This window comes from Hyperolius riggenbachi, chromosome 7 (genome assembly GCF_040937935.1).
Source record: "Hyperolius riggenbachi isolate aHypRig1 chromosome 7, aHypRig1.pri, whole genome shotgun sequence".
NCBI lineage: Eukaryota > Metazoa > Chordata > Amphibia > Anura > Hyperoliidae > Hyperolius > Hyperolius riggenbachi.
In genome coordinates, this window is record NC_090652.1 from 138,247,008 (window position 1) to 138,268,051 (window position 21,044).

The following is a 21,044-nucleotide window of genomic DNA, read 5'->3' on the forward strand; positions in this document are numbered from 1 at the left end:
GCCTCTTATACATCGTCTTATTATCTTTTGGGAGACACCTATGTCATTTCCCGTCAAGACATTACTTGCTGGTTGAATAAAATAAACTTTAAGTCAAAATTTGCCAGAGGTATGAATAATTATGGGCAGCACTGTATATAAGTAGATAAATACTTGCTCTACTTACATAACATATGTATTGCACGTATTGATTTTAGTGATTTTTCTATAGTTAAAAAAAAAAAAAAAGAGAAAATCCTTCTTTGGATTCTCCATTTTAACTGTGTCTATCTTGAAGCCAATCCTGATGTAATTTCCTCTCTAATGCTGGGCATACACTGCACGTTTTATATTATCAATCGAGCCGCTGATGGCTCCATTGATAATATTCAACCTGTCCGATACCCCGCTGGATCGATACTGCGCTCGATACTGGCGGGGAGAACAATGGGAAGAAACGAGCGGCTGATTAGCAGTGCCTGCGGGGATGAGCGGCAATCGATCTGCGCGCATGCGCTGACGTGCCGGCATCGAGCCGCTGGCTCGATACTGGCGCACTATCTGTTAGATAGTATGCCGTGTATGCCCAGCATTACTCTCCTCTGCCTGATTGTGTATGCATTGCCTGCCCTTCTACCAGTCTTCAGGCACTCCCACCCAGCTCTGCAATAGAAAGTGCATTATCTCAGCATGAGAAATATTGGCCAATCAGAGAGGAACAGAGGTGTGGCAGGGGAAAACTTATTTGATGTCCTAACTAGAGGCGATGTGCCTGGAGATATGTTTTTCTTTTCTTCATACTTTGTATTAGGGACATAATTAAAATCTTGTGATAACCAGATTTTAACCAAGACTAAATAAATTAAAAATAGACAAGGCACCTGGCCCGGATGGCATGCATCCTCGGGTCCTAAGGGAATTAAGTTCAGTTATAGATAAACCCCTTTATCTTATCTTTTGTGACTCTCTTTCAACTGGCAGAGTCCCAGTGGATTGGCGTACAGCCCACGTTTTCCCATTATTTAAGAAGGGCAAAAAATCAGATCCAGGAAATTATAGACCTGTAAGCTTAACATCAGTTGTATGCAAACTATTTGAGGGGTTACTAAGAGATACTATACATGACTTTATAGTAGAAAATAATCTTATTTCTCAGCATCAACATGGGTTTACTAAAGACAGGTCATGTTTGACTAACATGCTCAGCTTTTATGAGGTAGTGAATGCTAATATGGATATTGGGAATGCTGTAGATGATACTTGGACTTTGCTAAGGCCTTCGACACTGTTCCCCACAAAAGTCTGGTGCAAAAGTTGAGGATGCAAGGACTGGGGAAGAGTCTGTGTGCTTGGATAGGGAACTGGCTAATGGACAGAAAACAAAGAGTTGTGGTCAATGGATCATACTCAAAATGGGAGACTGTTAGCAGTGGGGTCCCACAGGGGTCTGTACTGGGTCCAGTGCTCTTCAATTTATTTATTAATGACCTAGTGGATGCAGTAGTGAGCAATGTTGCTATTTTTGCAGATGATACAAAATTGTGCAGAATCATCAACTCTCAGGAAGATAGTGTCATATTGCAACAGGATCTGGATAGGATGGCTATATGGGCACATACATGGCAGATGAAATTCAATGTTGAAAAATGTAAAGTCATGCATTTTGGTCGTACCAATGGTCTAGCGCCATACAAAATAAATGGGAGACAGTTGGGGACATCAAACTTGGAGAAGGACTTAGGAGTACTCATCGACAACAAGTTAAATAATCGTACTCAATGCCAAGCCGCTGCAGCTAAAGCTAACAAAATTTTGGGATGCATTAAAAGGGAAATAAAAACTCGAGATGCGAGTATAATATTGCCCCTGTTTAACTCTCTAGTAAGGCCACATCTGGAATATGGAATTCAGTTCTGGGCACCACATTACAAAAAAGATATTGCAGTTTTAGAGCAGGTGCAGAGACGAGCAACAAAATTGATACATGGGATGGAAGGTCTCACTTACCAAGAAAGGTTAGATAAACTGGGTTTATTTAGTCTAGAGAAAAGACGCCTTAGAGGAGATCTAATTAACATGTATAAATACATCAGAGGGCAATATAATAGCTTGGCGGATGAGCTTTTTGTCCCTAGGCCTTCTCAAAGGACTAGAGGACATGATCTGCGCATGGAGGAAAAAACGTTTTAGCGACTTATTTAGGAAAGGGTTCTTTACAGTAAGAGTAATTAAGATGTGGAATGCATTGCCACAGGAAGTCGTTATGGCAAACTCTATACCTGCATTTAAAGGGGGCTTAGATGCTTTCCTTGGGTTGAATGACATCCATGGCTACAATTACTAGGTAAGGCCTAATGATGTTGATCCAGGGATTTTATCTGATTGCCATCTGGAGTCGGGAAGGAATTTTTCCCTTTTGGGGCCAATTGGACCATGCCTTGTAAGGGTTTTTTCGCCTTCCTCTGGATCAACAGGGATATGTGAGGGAGCAGGCTGGAGTTGTACTTTGTACTGGTTGAACTCGATGGACGTATGTCTTTTTTTCAACCAAAATAACTATGTAACTATGTAATAACCAGTACAAATGGGCTGATACAATGTGTGGGTTTTATGTACAGTAGTAGTGTTTATATTAAAACTATAGGGGATGAAATTGGAGATATGGTGTATTTTTTCATTTTTTCCTTGTTTTTCCCTTTTAAAATGCATAGAAATCAAAGTAATTACTGAAAACAAATATCAACCCCCAAAAGCCTAATTGGTGGTGAAAAAAACAAGATATAGATCATTTCAGTGTGATTAGTAGTGGTTAAGCTATTGGCAAATTACAGGGATGAGCACTGAAAAGTGAAAATTGCTCTTGTTGGTTAGGGTAAAAACCCCTTTGGGGTGAAGTGGATAAACTCAATTCAAAATTATACAGCAAAACAAATGTAACTTCAAAAGAAAGCAAACAGATATAAATGTGAGCAAGGTACATGTTCACGGCACATAATAATAATAATAATAATTGCAGTATTTGTATAGGGCTTTTCTCCTGTCGGACTCAAATCGCTTGCGAGGCAGCCACTAGAGCACAGTAGGCAGCAGCAGTGTTAGGGAATCTCGCCCAAAGAACTCCTTACTGAATAGGTGCTGGCTTACTGAACAGGCAGAGCCGAGATTCGAACCCAGGTCTCCTAGTGGGATTTTGCATTTTGATATGTTAACAGTATGTTTTGCTCAATTGAAAGCTTTGCTGTTTTCTGAGTATTTGTCCAGGAGCATTATGGGGAAGTGATGTCGTGAGGTAACATGTAAACTGTGTATAGTTTCAGGAAGCATAGACACATGCATGGCGCATATCACCAGCTGAAGGAAGATAATGCAAGCCCTATGGGTATGACTGCCCCCATGCTTGAGAGTTACCAAATGGAATTTTGGTGTTTAAAAGCAGCGTTGGGAACTTTTTGATGGACAGTTTATAGTTTTTGTAAGTGTGGTGGTTTTTTTTCCCCTTTTTTTTTTGTAAATTGTTTTTTAATAGGTCCTCTTAAAGTTTTTTTTTTTTTTTTTTTTTTTTTTTCCCCCATCAATATGTGTTCTTGGCTAGGATTTTCCCTTGTTAGAATTCTGGTATTTGTAGTGAAACAATCTAGACATTACGTAGCTGCAGGAGGTGACATTTGTGGCTACTTTGATGTCATTTGATGCTGTGGAAGGCAATTAGAATACTTTTTAATGTAACTTTTTGTATACCTTTTGATGCTGAATACTGCAGAGGATTTGGTAGAACTATTAAAGTCAATAACATTGCTGAATAGCGCAGACATTATCAATGAAGTCATTCCTGTCAGTTAAAAGATACATTTTACATTCTATAGTGAAGACACTGCAGTGATTGCCTTTGATCTCTTTCCTTCTGTCAGCTAATCCATCTTTTTTTTTTTTTCTCTCTAAACCCTTAAAAATTTCCAGGAACAGTTTCCTCAAGCAAGGCATAATATAATCTTTCATAACTCACTGATTCAAACCGGTTTCATTTAGAAAATCTGAAATAAAGTAGAAGAAACAGAATCAGGTGCCAAAGATGCAAGATACTTTAAGCCCTTTTACATTATAGTGTTGCGGTAAGCAATTTAACCGCAAGAGGCTGCTAAGTCACAAAGTCTATGGAGACTTTCATACTTGACGTGCTGCGATGGAAGTAGTTGCCGCATACCCACTGCAAAATTATCCATGCATTACCGCATGATCTGTGCTTCTGCACTCATTATGCAATAATGCAAGTCTATGGGGACACAGTAAGTGTAAGCAACCGGGAACACCTTGGGCATGCACACAACGTAGTGGTGATGTCAGGAGCATGCGCAGAGTGCTCCTGGCTGTGGGCAAGCGATCAAGGATGCTCACAGCCAGGTCATCGCCTGCGCACTAATGCCTAACCTAGCCGACCAGGAAATGGCTGCAGGGGGCATTTGCACAGGAAAGAAGGGGGACGGAGGAGAACAGGGGCAGCGATGGGCATGAGGACTACATCCTATACATGCCTGCTCCCCATTGTTACTTTTTATTTCAGCTCTGGTATTCTTTAAGCGGGCGGGCCCTGGTCTGGACAATGTGAGTACTCACGAAACGGAACCTCCGCCGCACGCCGTGGATCTTCTGGGGACTCCTTACGCGGTGCACCAGCTTCAAGCTGCGGGGTGACGGAGACGTCGGGCAATTGGATGTGCCCTGAGCGATGCTCCCCCGCGAAGACGAGCAGAGAATCCTGGCGGCAGTAGCGTAAGTGAGAGCACGAATTCCCCATACAATCACACACTCCACAGGCTGCATACCTGGTTGCCGCTTTGCCGGTGGCGGTGGACCTGAACTTCCAAACTGCGCAAGTTAAAGTTGAAATATCCAGCATGAAGTAACACTGGTGAAGAGCTACTGGAATTACACACATTGTGGAAAGCTGGGACATTATTGGGATAGCACGGGCCCACGGACACATGGGAGCTGAGGAACTGCAGATACCAGCGGGGCGGCAGGATGCAGGGTAGATGGCCATTTAGGAGAGTGTGAGAGGAGGCCTCATGGTGTGCCTCGGTGGTGGGCCCACAATTGTCAGACTGTGATCGGTGGACCATATTGATCTGCATAGGCTGTGCTGGGCGATCGATATTGGGCAGTTACCGTCACGGCGACAGTGGGGGTATAAACAATATGAGTACCGCAATTGTCATTTTATAGACCAGAGGTGGTTTTATAGGTTTTTAACAGGAGGGTTCAGAACCACCCCTGCTGAGTATTTTTGTATGCAGCTAATAAAGTATTTTTGTACAAGCACATGAAGAGATTAAGGTTCCTTTTTTGTGGTTACTAGAGTCTGATGTTTTACCTTGATCTCTCCTCAGTTTGAGTGGTGCTACAATCAATCGTTGGCCACCCGATTATATATTCTTTAAGAATGATCAGTTAGTTGCATTTGAGTAATGTGATCATTTTATAAAATGGCAGAGCTGAAACATTGTGATCGTGTGGGCTTTGAGCTCTGTGCATAGTTAAAGGAGGAGTGGGAACTGGGGGTAGTGTAAGGCATCCTATGAGTGGAGGTTAGGCTCATCTAGTTGCAGAAGATACTAGGCACACAAAAAAACAGTAACTGTGTTAGTTGGTGCCAATGCTGTTCACAAACCATGCCAAAAACTTACTGTCTATATGCAAAAACTGATACATGACTGACTCACTATTTGTCTCCTTGGTTGCTTGTCTGTCTTTTACTCCTTGACCCATCACTTACTGCGCCAATTAACTATGATAGATTCGCATTTGTTTTCATGCACCCATAATGGATTTTTTCCATCCTAAACCCACACATGGGCCCTTATTTAATTTTTCTCCAAGGAGATAATTTTTCATCTTCTGTTTAGTTTCAAACTTTTTTTATTAGGTAGCTAAAAGGTCAGTACAAAAAATGCAACATAGTAGGCCCAGGAGGCCAGGCAAAAATGTTTCAGGTGACAGAGAATGCTTTGCAAGATCCATAAATAGATAGTGTGCAATTACAACAACAGAAATAACACTACTGTTGCGACTTTAAAAAAGGTTTAAACTACCATATGTCATAACGGAAAGTTGGAGAACAGCTGAAATCATAAGAATCTAGTAATAGAACAAAACAATATCATGACAATGATCACCTGTGCTGCACTAAATAAGTGAAAAAAAAAAGTAGAAGGGTTTGTCCACAACAACAACACAAGGGCATGTTAAAAAAAGGAAAGATCAAGGAGTAGCTCAGACGTTTTCTAGGGCATCTTGTACACCTAACGAAGTGGTCTGCTCTCAGGCGAGCCACACTTTCTCAAAATGATCTGCTCTCTCCACCAGATTTGCTTTTATTTTTTCGTTGAGCATAGTGGTGTGTACTCGAGAGAACACATTGGTATGCTAGAGCTGGGCGGAGCCATTGGGAAGCTATGTAAGTTTTGGCGGCATTCATGGTAAATTGGATAAGCTTGTGTTTTGCGTATGGTAATTTCTCAGGTTGAAAACCAAGTACCATGCGCAGCACGGTGGCGTAGTGGTTAGTGCTCTTGCCTTGCAAGCGCTGGGTTCGAATCCCAGCCAGGTCAACATCTGCAAGGAGTTTGTATGTTCTCCCCGTGTCTGTGTGGGTTTTCTCAAGGTACTCCGGTTTCCTCCCACATCCCCAAAAACATACAGATAGGTTAATTGGCTTCCCCCAAAATTGGCCCTAGACTACGGTACATACACGACACTAGACATATGACTATGGTAGGGATTAGCTTGTGAGCCCCTCTGAGAGACAGTTAGTGACAAGACAATATACTCTGTACAGCACTGCGGAAGATGTCGGCGCTAAATAAATACTGAATAATAATAAAGTAAAGGGTGGGCCATTTATATGGATACACCTTAATAACATGGGAATGGGTGGTGATATTAACTTCCTGTTTGTGGCACATTAGTATTTGTGAGGGGGGAAACTTTTCAAGATGGGGAGTGACAATGGCGGCCATTTTGAAGTTGGCCATTTTGAATCCAACTTTTTTTTTTTCAGTAGGAAAAGGGTCATGTGACACATCAAACTTATTGGGAATTTTACAAGAAAAACAATGGTGTGTTTAGATGGAGGACAAGTATTTAATTCACTTTATGGATTACGTTGCTCCACATTTTTTGCTACAACAGGGCAAGACCACCATATATGATACAAGGATCCGTAGTGGGGCATCCCCTGAAGCAGAGTTCAGACTTATCTGGATAACATCAGTGAATTTTTTCAGGAACCGTGTAAGATCTTTGCAGAAGTCGCAGAGACACTTCAGTATCTGTCACATATAAGCTACCTTTGGAGAGCGTATTGAAACATTGCATCCATATCAGGGATCTGATATGCAGGTTATTTTCAAAGTGGGAGACCTAACTTCCTGTCCTACTTTAGCAAGTGATAATATATAATGATAAAGTTGATGGACCTGAAATAATTCAGATATTGGAACATTCATCTTCTGTTTAAAATAACTTTTCAGCACTTGGCAACTGAAAATGTACTAAAAAGCATGATAAAAGTACTGAGAGTAGAGTATTGTCTTGCTTGCTGGTGGCGTAAAATACATTTTATTTATAAGGTATAAAAATATCACTAGGCAGAAGACTTAGGAGAAAAAGTACGGTAAATTGAATAAGGACCATGTTCTTCAGTGGACTACACCTTGGGGAGCCTTGGAACACCAGTTCCATTGTGTCTTTATACCCAGGGATGGGTTTGGAAATCCTTATACAAAAGTGAAAAAGAACTCTTAAATGTGGATATTTGACACTGTTTGTTCTTCTTCTATAACACAAGCAGAGTAATGAAAGACCAAACCTCAGCACTCTCCCAGCATCCTCTCTGCTTGTTTTCTAGTGAGAGAAAGGCAAGTTGAGGCCAAGCTAATTACTGCAGTAATGACATTCACTTAGGGCTCCTTCGGAAATGAACTGCTGTAATTCACAGTTGATGAAGTATGACAACAGGTGTTTCACTGTGTTGGACTAAAGCAATTATGTAAGCGATTTACCTTTTACAAAAGGCGGAATTTTGGCAAATGGTAAAAGTTCATCCGGAATCAATTTTAACTAATGAGATTTCAGTATGGAAAGTCTTTTATTTGCTTCCCTTCTGTCCCTCGCTGCGTGTATTGAGCAGTATAAAGCAGCTGTCACATGGACAGGGGACTTTCAGCCAACACTGGGATGAAACAGGCAGATAAGGCTTTATATATGCACAGGAATGGCTTATGAGGGTTTTTGTATACAGTGTAAATTCCTTCAGCTTACAATAAAAATCTGCATTCTGTTCTATTCATGGTGTTGCAACATCTCCACCACCCACACGCAAACTGTTCCGATTGTTCTTTTAGGAAAATAAATGAGGCAGATGAGTAATCTGTTTATTTGAAGATTACTTGATGCCATAAGATCTTTTATGGGTTGCAAACTGCAGTGCCAGCTTATCTGTAAAAGCATAAATGATTGAAAAAAACATAAAAACCTCTTATGGCTATAAAATGGCTCATCTAGTGTAGTTAAAGAGGCACTGTAGTGACATTCAGCTTGATGCATGAACCTGCACTAAATATAAAGCGCAATCACATTGTGAGTTAATATTATACTGCGTGCGATTACACACACATAAGTGCCGTGCGATGTGCTTGTAGGTCGACCACAGTACTCCGTAGTAGCAGCCACGCTAGTGGAGTACTGTGGTTGTGCTATGAGAGCATTGTGTGGCACTTACTTATGCACATGCTACGCTAATATAACTGCGTGCTGTGTGCCCGCGGTAATATTAAGAATAATTGCCATTTCCTCCCTGCCCATATTCAACATTCTAGTCAGTCGAAGATTTGGCTGATTAGAATGGGAACCCCTGGGGGCACTGAAATGAGAGAACGGTGCTGTGACATAAGTCACAGCACCATTCAAACAAGGGCATCTATATCAAACAAAGCCCCTCTCGGTTCAGGGGTGCTTAAAAGAGATACTTAAGGACCCGTTTCCACTACATGTGGTGCAATGTGGCTACATATTAACAAGCAAACTGCGCCTGCCCCAAGTTCAAGTTCAATTATCCACACTAATCCCAGTCAGAGTGTTCACTATCAAAAAAGTCCAGGCAAGTTCATATATAAATGATGAATGACAGCGCTCCTCTTCTCTAGCTCTTTCACTATCTGCAAAAAGTAAACATACTACACATAGTGCATTATTGTATTAAACACATCTCCACTCTCCCCCAGAAAAAAAAGTGCTGCACATGTGATTAAACCAGTGTAGAAACACCCATCCGGAACTCCAGTATCATTAACCGATCACCGGATAGTTTCCACCTCACATCCAGGTGGATCTAGCGTTTATGGTCAACCAATGACTAGGCACCAAACCGTTCCATCTCAAGTAATAAAAGTTTTTAATCCAGATTCCATGTAAAAGCATAAGGAATAAAATTATTGATAGCGTAACTTGATAAAAAACTGGTATGCAGCCTGCGCTATACAGCGCACTTACTCCATATGGCGCATATATGCGCATATGCGCATATATGGCGCATATCGGGCTGATCAGCCCAGCGGTTATCACCCCCTCGTGTGGCGTCGGCGTCCCGTTCCTCCACCGCAGTGTGCCCGCTAAGTTCAATGCAGTTCCCAGGGGCTGATGAGTCCATAGGGCGAAATGCGTAGGGCGGAGTCAGGTGCAACTGACGTCACCAGGTTGCGGAAGCGCTCGCCGGCCGGCTGGAAACTGCATTGAACTTAGCGGGCACACCGCGGTGGAGGAACGGGACGCCTCCATTCACTTCCAGATCAGAAAATGCGGAAGTGATGTGAATGAGAGTGGAAGTGATGCGATGCAGCTAGTTAGCCGCACTCGCATAACTTTGCAAATGGAAAAGGGCCCCAAGTCAGGAAAAAAAATACAGTTTCACTTACATGGGGCTTCTACCGGCCGCCTGCAGTCGGCCTGTGCCCACGCCAGTACTCTAGGATCCTCCAGTCCCCCGCCATGATCCTAGAGTACTGGCTTGGGCTAAGGCCAACTGCAGGGGGCCGGTACAAGCCCCAGGTAAGTAAAACTGCATTTTTAAAAAAAAAAATTTTAACCTAACTTAAGATTCCCTTTAATATATCAATAATGCAGAGAAAAGAAATGAATAATTTTATCCCTAAATGGTGGTGTGGGAAAACTATAGAGTTCCTTTGCTTGCACATAGCTGCAGGACATGATCTTGTCTACACTCTGTCGGTTCAAAGTAAACTCACACCCCTGGAACCTATCCATAGATTATTATTTATTTATTTGGTTTTAGATAGTAGAGTACACATGGCTCACAACCCTTGACAATTTGTTATTCTATTTGTGCTCCTGATGAGGAGAAATCCATTTGCTTCCAGTCTCTGTGATACAGAGGGCTGACATTTGAGCTCATGGTGTTGCAAAGGAAGGAAATGAGCATCAGCCAAAAAGAAAGAAACGTAACAAATCCTATCTCTTCCCCACTCCACCAAAAACCTTTTCTTCAGTGCTGTCCATCTCCATTGATGAGATTTACCTGTCTGGAAAGGAAGTGATAGCAAGTGAGGATATTTCTCCCCACTGGAGACCTTGGCCTAAAGCTAAACTACATTTTGGAAGCAACTGGGTTTTAACAATTTATTTTTGTGTAATATTAAGGGATTGTCACTATGCATTGTGTGCTCATATGTTTTTTTTTCTTTCCAGGTTGCTTTACTTGATATTGATATCTGTGGACCATCTATTCCAAGGATTATGGGTCTAGAAGGAGAACAGGCAAGTCATGCATTTCTTGAGATGTGTTCTTATTGACTGTTGCATATTCATTTGTATACCTTGATTGTATTCTTGATAACTATTTTTGCCTTCACCATTATGTAGCATGTTTCTTTATTATGTAATTTGTTATACCTGAACACATATAATGGAGGTGTGTGGGAAAACATGTGGACTTCCTCTAATTTAAAAGCAAAATATAGTGGGAAGTGGTAACCTTCCCTGACGTGCTGATAATAATCTAAACCACAGTGTCCAAACTTTTTAGGCCAAAGGACATATTGCCATTCTTGAGTGCTAGGGGGCCAAACTAGTGAAATGAAACGCAGGTTTTGCTGATTGCCATTAGGTACACTGTGCCTGTAGCGTATTGTCAAATAAAACATTTCCACAGGTAATAACCCACATATTGTGTGTAGTTAGCACAGTGGCAGCTGCTAAAGAATGGCTCAGCCACACTATAAGCACTTTTCTGAGCGCTTGTGATTGATTAGTGCTTTCTAAACGCTTTTTAAAAATCGCTCCCATTTACTTTCATTAAAATCACGGTAAAAATCGCATATGCGATTGCAGCGATTTTTACATGATTTTTATCCAAATTTTAATGAAAGTGAATGGGAGCGATTTTTAAAAAGCGCTCAGAAAGCGCTAATCAATCACAAGCGCTCAGAAAAGTGCTTCTAGAGTGGCTGAGCCCTTACTGCTGCTGGAACAGTGGTGGCTTTTTATTAGTGGCTGCTACTGCTAGAGTGGTGGCTGATAACCTACAGGCGAACAAAGGGGGAGGCGACACAGGGTGATCCCTGCAGATCACATGAGATGAACAACTGTAGAGAATTTTGGGTGCCACCAGAAAAGGTGCGGTGGGCTGCATTTAGCCCCCGGGCCAGACTTTGGACATGCCTGATCAAAGGAATTAGGACTAGAAATAAGAACTAAAAACATTTCATTTAGCACTGTGTTTTTAGGATATGGGAGGAAACTCCACCCCCTGAGGAAACCAACATAGTTATGTGGAGAACATTAATTCTTATTGCAGATAGTGTCCTGGTTGCGAAACGACTTGCAATTAGTACTATATGGTGAATGGTAAGAAAGTACAGCACAGCCTTATTTTTAGTCAGCTCTGTGCCATGTTTGACACGTGGTCAGTGTGAGGAAGTAAACTTGCACAGACAGCAACTCTATGATTAGGTTCTCACAGTGCCAGTCATTTCTTCTGTGCTTTGGAGTTAGTATTTGGCAGAGGATATGGTTACTTCTATGACGGCTTAATCATGCATTCTGCTGAGCAGGCAGTGCTCCTGGTAATGGGAATGGTGCATTGGTGAGCTGAATCGCACAATAAAACCTAGGCAGAATGCTGGATTACTCTCCCTCATTATTCAAAGGTATAACTACCCCAGCAAGCTCATGGTGAACCAGAACTCCTTGGAGTGGGTAAGGGGCTGAAAAGGACTAACAAGCCCTCTAACTAGAACGCTTTGCAAAACAGAAATTTGCCTTCTTCAGACAGAAGGTATTTGTAATTATTCAGGTTGGAGTGAGCATATGATGTCTCCCACAAAGCATCACTGCTGAATATGCAAATCATCTCCTATTGTCCCTGATAGCTAAATACACCTACAGAACCACTGGAATGCAATGATGTGTCAGCTTGTTATTTGTACAGAGCCACAATAATCCAACATGCATACAGACTGTTTCAGACTGGTTGGTCCTTATCGGTACATGGCATGGATTAACCTCCCTAGCGTTCAGTTTCCCCTGGATTTCTGTGCAAAAGTGATCCAATTAATTTTCATAACCCTTTTTTTCCTGTAACTTGCCAAAAGTAAGGGTCTAGCATACAGTGCAGGAGAGTATTGACGTGTATGCACATCAATACTGTTCACAGCATGTTTTGTATGGACGTGTATAACCGCCAATACCGCTAGGTAGGTTAATGCGGTGTGTTTCAAGTCCTACCACAGAGACCCACATTAATCCATGCCATGTACTGATGAGGACCAACCAGTCTGAAACAGTCTGTATGCATGTTGGATAATTGTGGCTCTGTACAATTAACAAGCTGACACATCATTGCATTCCGTGATTCTGGAGGTGTGTTTAGCTTTCAAAGGACACTAAAAGGGTTAAACCCAGAGGCGTATCTAGAGGGGTGCAGGCATGTCCCGTGCCATGGGCGCCACAGCAACTTGGGCGCTACACCCGCTCCTGTGCTGCACCCCCTGCCTGTCCCGTGCTTCCCTGTCACTCAGACCTCAGATCAGGTTAATTCTGTTATCTAGGAAACATGGCTACTTAATTTATATATGTAGGGCGCACTTGACTTAGTGTTAGAAAAGAGGACAGAGAGGAAATAAGAAGAGATATTTCCAAAAAAGTAACTTAAGCAATATCCTGAGCCAAAAATGCAGGCAACCACATGTATGCGAGAAACAATGCTGTTGTTAGAGGGGAAGGGGGCTCTGAATGGGATGGGGGGCGCAATTTCAGTGTTTGCCATAGGCTCTATAGTACCCAGATACGCCCCTGGTTAAGCCTCAGCGTTTATGTATGAGGAGACAGTTATCAGAGATCCCGGCAGAGCTCCTGCTTTGTATTCACAGCTACTGATAAGAATTTTGATCTGGCTGAGTACTGTGGCTAAGTTGTGCTTCATTGCACATGCATGGCCTGGCCGAGCACACTCCCCCATTGTTCTCCCATGGCCGGGAGTGTTCTGGGCCTGTGCAGTAGTCACTGTACAGGCACAAAATGCTCCCGGCCGTGGGAGTGCAATGGGGGAGCGCACGCTGCCAGGCCATGCATGTACAATGAAGCACAACTCGGCCACAGTACTGGTCTGTCCAGTGGGAGACAGGGGCGGCCCAGGAAGACGGTGAAGGACCGAGCCGTCTCAAGTGAGCTGGCGGAAGGGCCAGGTAAATATAAAGCCTGACACCTATGCGTCAGCTGGCTGCCTTGGCAGAGCAGCTAAATTGTAAACACAGGATGTTAACCCTATGTCTGCTTCCATGAAAGCAGGAAGTAGACCCACTGCAGATTTATAGAAGGATTTGTATCAGCTACTACAAAGAAATGTTTTCTTTGAAGGTTATTATGCTGTTGCTTATCTTTTAGAGCAGAGGAGAAGTTCTGAGTTAAGATCCGCTTTAAACCTTTATAAATTGTTCAATGCCGAGAAGGGTCTTCCACTCTGGCTTACTTCTCAGATGTCTTTTTTCAGGTTCATCAAAGCGGCTCTGGCTGGTCCCCAGTTGTAAGTTCTGAATTCTTTTTTTTTTTTATTTATTTATTTATTTTTGCGGTTGCTGTTTGTGGCCTCAATTCACGGAGCATTATCAAACGTTTATCAAACACTTTATCAAACGTTTGATAATTTACCTCATGGGTAAAATCTCACTAAGGTGTTATATATTTGTTGAACGTTTTATCGTTAAAACAATCGATAAATATATAACACCTTAGTGAATTCAAAATTAGATTTTACCCATGAGGTAATTTATCAAACGTTTATCAAACGTTTGATAAAGTGTTTGATAAAACTCCGTGAATTGAGGCCTGTGTATTTTAATTATGAACAGAGCGTTTTCCGTGCTTCCTTTTCAGTACGTAGAAGACAATCTTGCTGTGATGTCTGTTGGGTTCTTGCTTGCCAGTCCAGATGATGCAGTTATATGGAGGGGTCCTAAAAAGAATGGTTTGTATCATTCCACTATGTTTTTCTAAATTCGTTTCAATATAAATATATCATGACATGAGTTTACATTTTACAGTTTGTTTTGTAGTTGTGTTGCTCAGGCCACTCTTGATTGATGAAGTGAATACTAGTAATAGTGCATGCAAAAAAGTCTCAGACTGCTCCCCATAACCTTAAATATTATAACAGTTTATTGATCCCACTAAATACATTAATAATTTCTAACCCTGGAACACCCTAAAACAACATCTCCGCACACCACCAAACACACCTTCACTCACAAAACCACACTCCCTCTTCCCTGGGAGTAATTCTGTGTTGATGGACAGGTGAGCTCAGTATAGTGCTTTTTGAAGTCCATGGGTTATTTGTCATTTTTTTGAAATGCAAGATCTCCAAAACAACAACACTTATGCCACCATTGCTGTCAATAACCATATCTAGCGTATCGCAGCACTGACCTGCAGAATAGCATATAGTACATCTGGAAAGTATTCACTTCGCATCACTTTTTCCACATTTTGTTATGTTACATCCTTATTCCAAAATGGATTTGATTGATTTTTTCCTCTCTGAGTTCTACACACAACACCCATAATGACATGGTGAAAAAACTTTCATTGAGATTTTTGCAAATGTATTAAATATATTGAGAAAGCACATGTACATAAGTATTCACAGCCTTTGCAATGAAGCTCAAATTTGAGCTCAGATGTGTCCTGTTACCCCTGGTCAGGGGCGGCGCCAGTGGGGTGCTGAAGCACCGCCTAAATGTGTCCAAGCACCCTATTAGCACCCCCTAAAAAAACAGGTGCTGATTTTAATTTAAAATTTTTTTTTTTTCATAGCAACAGCTGGCGCCGCTCTGTTGCTTTAATTTGACCCAGCCCTGCTGCCAGTCACTAGCCCTGTAGCCCAGCCCCGTCTCCATGGCACTCACGCGCTGTCCCCCTTGCTGTGTTCGGCCGACATCAGACATTCCGTGCACAGCGCACGCTGATGTGACCTCACTTGGCCAGGCAGCATAAAACTGCGCACGCCGCGTGTGTTGGAGCCGTGAGGGCCGAGCCGAGAGGAGGAGACGAGACGGAGTGTGAGTCAATCTCAGTCCTCCCAGCCAGGTCAGTGTGGGCATCGGGGAAGGGGGGGGGGCTTGGGACTGGGCTGGGCCTGGGGTCTTTCATTGCCTGCCGCCCGGCTGCCGCTACATGGGCCAGCCAGACAGTGCCTGCCTCTGATTACTGTGGGGCCGCTGTGGGAATCGGGATGGGCCGGGTGTGTGTGTAGGCTCTGGCCTGGCCGCTGGCACCATTTTGATTGCACAGACAGATCTGACTGTGCAGTGAAAATGGCGCCAGCGGCGAGGCCAGAGCCTAACACAACACCACCCGACCCGGCCAGAGAGAGACACACAGACTGCCTGGACTGCAGTGCCTGAATTTATAGTGGTGCAGCACTGAGACTGAGTGAGTCTGTGATGGTGGGGGGGCAGGGGGAGCGATTTGTCTGGCGCCATTTTGTGAGTCTGTAGGTGGGGGGCAGGGAGCCGGGAAGAGGGGTGTGGTGGTGGTGTACTACTGTTGTAGGCTGTGTGATGCCATTTTGACAGCCCTTGGCTAAACTGGCCCTACTTTTCACCTGCTGGCTGGTCCTGCTGTCTGTTTCAGCAGCTGAGCAGCAGCACTGCACTGCCCGCCTGACTGACTGTATGTGAGGAGGAGTGTGTGGAATGTGGATTGTCTCTGGCCTGGACTCTGTCTGTGGCTGGGTGAGCACTGAGCTGGGAGCCTGGGGCCTTATCTGAGACTGTGACTGACTGTGGGGGCTGGGGGCACACAGTATGCTGTGTGTTCACTGCCCAGGAAATAGGCATTAATGCATTTTCTTTTTTTTTAATAGGGGGGGGGGGGGGGGGTTGGGTTGCAGTTGAGTTTGGCCTGCTCATCTTTCCTCATTTTTTGTTTTCACTGTGCTCTGCCGGCATTCTCTAGTGGATGGTGTTGATTGTGAATAATGCCAGTCAGACAGGCCACATTTAAATCATGTTGTGTTTGATATGAAGAAAAGTTTTATACATGATACAGGGTCTTCCTCCAACCCCAATGTTTCTTAATTAGATTGCAGAGATTGTAGGCGGCGATGATAGAGCCACCTACTGTGTCTCTGCAATCTTATTTGGCCAGTATACATACATACCTGGTGTTTCCTCCTCCTGTCTCCCATGTAGGCTTTTTGCTTTCTCGCTGTCCTCCTGAGCAGCCTAGATATTCTGCTTGCTGGCTGGTAATTCCTCTAGTTGGGGGGGGGGGGGGGGAGTATGGACGTATACGCAGTCCACTGCATGCTCACCCTCATCATCATACAGCATGCCCTAACTGAAGGACTTAATGGACAGGCTAGTGGAGGATCTAGGCAGCCTGGGGGGGGGGGGGGGGCAGAGAGGGAGCAAACAGCCTAAAGAGGGGCTGGAGGATGCCTGAGGTATGTAAAGTTTTTTTTCTTGCTTTTAGTCTCAGGTTTCCTTAAAGTGATGATGAACTTCACTGCATGGGATTGGATGAGTTACTCTGTGCTGCCTGTATCTGTTTGACAGACCTCTTTTGATGGCCTAGTCGCCTAGCCCCCCCTGCAAAATGATCCAGCACCTGCGAAAAACGAGTGAACAGACATGTCCCTCTGCTACAGCTGAGCTACATGTACTTTTGCTATGGGAGACAACGGCATGCCGCTTAATGACCACTTTGATGATTATAATGAAGAACAGGGTTAAAGAATTTTAACCAGTATGTTTGCTCCTTGCTGTAAAGGTGCGTGCAAATGCACAATTACGGTCGTCCATGAGGATTGGGACTCTGTGGGCAACAGTTTGAAGCCGAGTTCTTTACAAATGCAACGCTAGCCTACAGGCTGGAGATGTGTTCTGTTACTATGGAGGGGGGAAGTAGTGATGATGGACAGTGCATGATGGAGCAAGAGGGGTAAGAAGGAGGACAGTACCCTCAGCCGACACTTAGACAAGATAATCTTTAAACGGCAAATTGTGTGATACTTCTAGACACAGTGGATTCTTGGCTGAGATGGCGACAAATGGCCACCTCTTCCTGAGTTCATTCTACTCTGTGTACGAGGCTTCAGCATGGTGTCAAAATTATGCTTAGAGTGTAAATATTTTGTGGTCCACCATTATTTTGCAGCACTGCCTTAACCCTCTTAGGCATAGAGTTCTCCTCTTCCACTCCTCCATGATGACATTACGAGACTGGTGGATGTTATCCTGCACTCCTCCACCTTCAGTTTGAGGATGCCCCATTCTGGGCATGTGCACTTTAGAAGTGCCGCTTATCTCAGATATGTTGCAAGTTTGAAAAATTGGGAGCTAATATGAGCATTCGGATACATAGCTATTTGGACAGATTCCCTGACCACATTGGCAAAGAACAGTGAGAAAGGGTTCACCAGGATATCAGCATAGTGGCAGAAATATACCAAGGACAGTGGAACATCTGATGGTTGACTACTGTTGGGCCTTGCAAAGGGATTATTCTAAATAGAAACAAGTGTTTTTTTACTTTATTTAATATTTTTTGTACTTTTTTGTCATTGTCAGTAAATTTACCTTATCTCAAAAACTAGAGCAAGTCCAGCAAATATCATAGAAATATCCTCAGCGCTTGCTATAGAAGGGAGCCTACCCAGATGTCTGCTTCTTTGTACCAACAGACCTGCAGTCACCCACTGCTCAGAGATGTGACAACGATGACAGTCACCACACATAGTCAGTAGTGTTTCATACTATTAAAAAATGTTTTTTGCTGAAAAGACAGTAGCCAGTTTAACAAAGTTGACAAAGCAGATATAGTGCATATATAGTGTAAATATAGGATTTCAGCAGAGACAATGCCCAATCTCCAATACCGTCTAGTTTCGTCCTTGCGTTGTCGTCTGCTGATGGGATGGGATTAGCGTCTTTCTATAGCAAAAGCCAAGGATATTTCTGTGATTCTGCATTACCAATGTGGAGTAGGAGCCTCTGGCAGCTGCATTGACTACAAAGAGTTAACCGTGCTAGAAAGCCCTTGTATGATCCAGCACTTCCAATACAGCAAATATGAGATTATTATCGTATTCAACAGACTGAAATGATTCTAAATTAGTTCTGACACCCCGTGCTGCAGAATCACGGTCTCCCTGTGTAATTAATCCTTATAGCTGCTTTGTTACAATTGAAATGTGTCACAGTAAATTAGGGAAGTTGTTAATTGACTTAGGCTTTAAAGTTACTGTGTAATAAGGGAGGCTTCTACCTCTACCACCTGTATATGAACTATATTGATAGTAGTACTTTTATTGAATACATATGATTGGATTAACAGGTGTTTTTTATGCTTTCCAGGAGGTAATCTTAAGTGTGGTGGTGTGAGAATAGGCTCTGGCCGCAGGTCTCCTTATATTGCTAGACCTCTGCTGTTTGGCGGAGGAAGTGCAGTACTCAGTCTGGAGGCTCTGATTCTTTCCTACAGACCTTGGCATATTATACAATGGAGTTCAGCACCAGAAATCTGCTGCATAGCAGCTCTCATGATCATTATGCTGGACTGCCAACACTGTCATTCTGTCCAAGTGGTCTGGCAGGAACATTGATGGCTGTCTGTGGTTATGAAGAGTTGGCATTTTTCTTTGCTTTGTCGGGCGTTTTGTCAATGTTTGTATAACTTGTTTAAAAATAAATATAAAATCAAAAATGTAAATGTAATGCTCCTGGGAAAATAGGAGGAGCTAAAATACAAACATACGCCTAACTGTGTGAGCTTGTTTTCCGAGGTTTTACAGTACTGGTTTAAACATGCAAATAAATGTGGACCAATTTATAAAAATATCAATTTAATATCGAATAAATATTACAATATCAAAACAATATAATATTGCGCTTTTGATATAAAACAAAACTCATAAGGTCATTCTTATAATAAGCAATGAGCTGGATAATAATTTCAGTAAAACATCAAAATGTTATTATACTTATTCACCAATACAAAAGGCTTAAACCAATTAGCAGTCAACTCAAATACAGTGCAGAGTTATGACTCATCAAATATGGCCGTCGGCCCTGTTACTCAATTTACCACAGGGTCTCTGGAGACAAAATGGATGAATTGAACGACAACAAAATGGCTGTTATCAAAATCAAAATGGCTGCTATCAAAAACAAAATGGTGGCTATCAAAAACAAAATGGTGGCTATCAAAAACAAAATGGTGGCTATCAAAAATCAAAATTGCGCAGTCCAAAATCAAAAATGCGCTATCCAAAATAAACTGGCTGATGTCAGCTATACCATTCAATATAACAAATTTAGGATGACTCAGTGGATCTGACGACTGGGCGTTGCCCCACAATCGCTATGCAATCAACTATAAATGACAGGAATTTTCCCACTGTCTATACTTTAACCTCCGCTGGCCTGTGATACTACACAGAGCAAGCGGGTAAAATACATATAATTTTGGAATAAGATATCTATTGAGTCGTCCTAAATTTGGCTAGGTGTGGCTTGCACATGCTGCGGCAAAGTATCAAAATATCTAGAGGAGGTAGCTTGAAAGGTCTAGCTTTTATCCAAAAAGAAAAATAAGTTATGGATTTCACAGTCAGCGATTCTTGAACGATTGATTGTGTCAATCTAAAGAAAAATATACCCACTGAATGGGTTTTATCAAATATGCGGAATGAGTAATTCCTGTGCACTGGAAGAACGCACTCCCTTTGGCTATAAATGACTATAAACTTAAGAAAGACAATCGTCAATAAATCAAAAGTTCAGATATTCGTGCTGTGATAAGCCATATGACTAAAAAGAAAAATCAGAACTGGGTTCAAGTATAGTCACCAAGATGGCCTCTGGGCGTGTTCCTCTTAGGCGTGGCTGTGTTCAGATGGCATGAATCCTCTATGTCCTGGTCTGCTCAGATCTCCTGATGGTCTGATCCTCCTCATTGAATGACCCCTCTCATCTTATTCCCCTCACTACCTATGGTCCTGCCCAGGAGATTAAGTCTTCTAGCCTATCACTGGGCAGTGGGAGTGACCAATGGGAGCTTTCTGTGACTAATCTTTAACCCAAGTGTAATACTGGCTTTCACCCTTTGTAGGTGCTGTTGGCTAACTAATCAGACTTACTGGGATATTTGGCAAACTAAAAACAAAAATCATGTTTTATTATAACCCAACAGTGAATAAATCAATGTTATAAAAATTCATATCTTATGGATAGCTGATCTGGATGGGATCATTGGTTATTATTTATTATACAGTGACCTTTTCTACCATATTTAAGATAGATTGGATTTGATCCAAAAATCATTGGCATGCTTAAAACCACCATGGATCTCTCATTATAACACATTGTGCTGTCTGCAGAGTTTTATATCTCTAACATTATTGTTTAACATACAACACTGGTAACCATATAACATTTCTATACCATTCTGGATATATTCATTCAGGGAATCTTTATATTAACACGTATACATTT

The 21,044-nt window shown here is 42.5% G+C and overlaps 1 protein-coding gene across 1 annotated transcript in view; it reads left to right on the forward strand.

Moving 5' to 3' along the window:
* The window catches only part of NUBP1 (NUBP iron-sulfur cluster assembly factor 1, cytosolic), an 89,040-nt gene that overhangs the window by 29,008 nt on the left and 38,988 nt on the right, over positions 1-21,044 (forward strand). Inside the window, exons 4-6 of the mRNA XM_068244682.1 lie at positions 10,738-10,806; positions 14,039-14,071; positions 14,422-14,512. Coding sequence (XP_068100783.1) covers positions 10,738-10,806; positions 14,039-14,071; positions 14,422-14,512 — 193 coding nt within the window. The remainder of the gene's footprint in view (positions 1-10,737; positions 10,807-14,038; positions 14,072-14,421; positions 14,513-21,044) is intronic.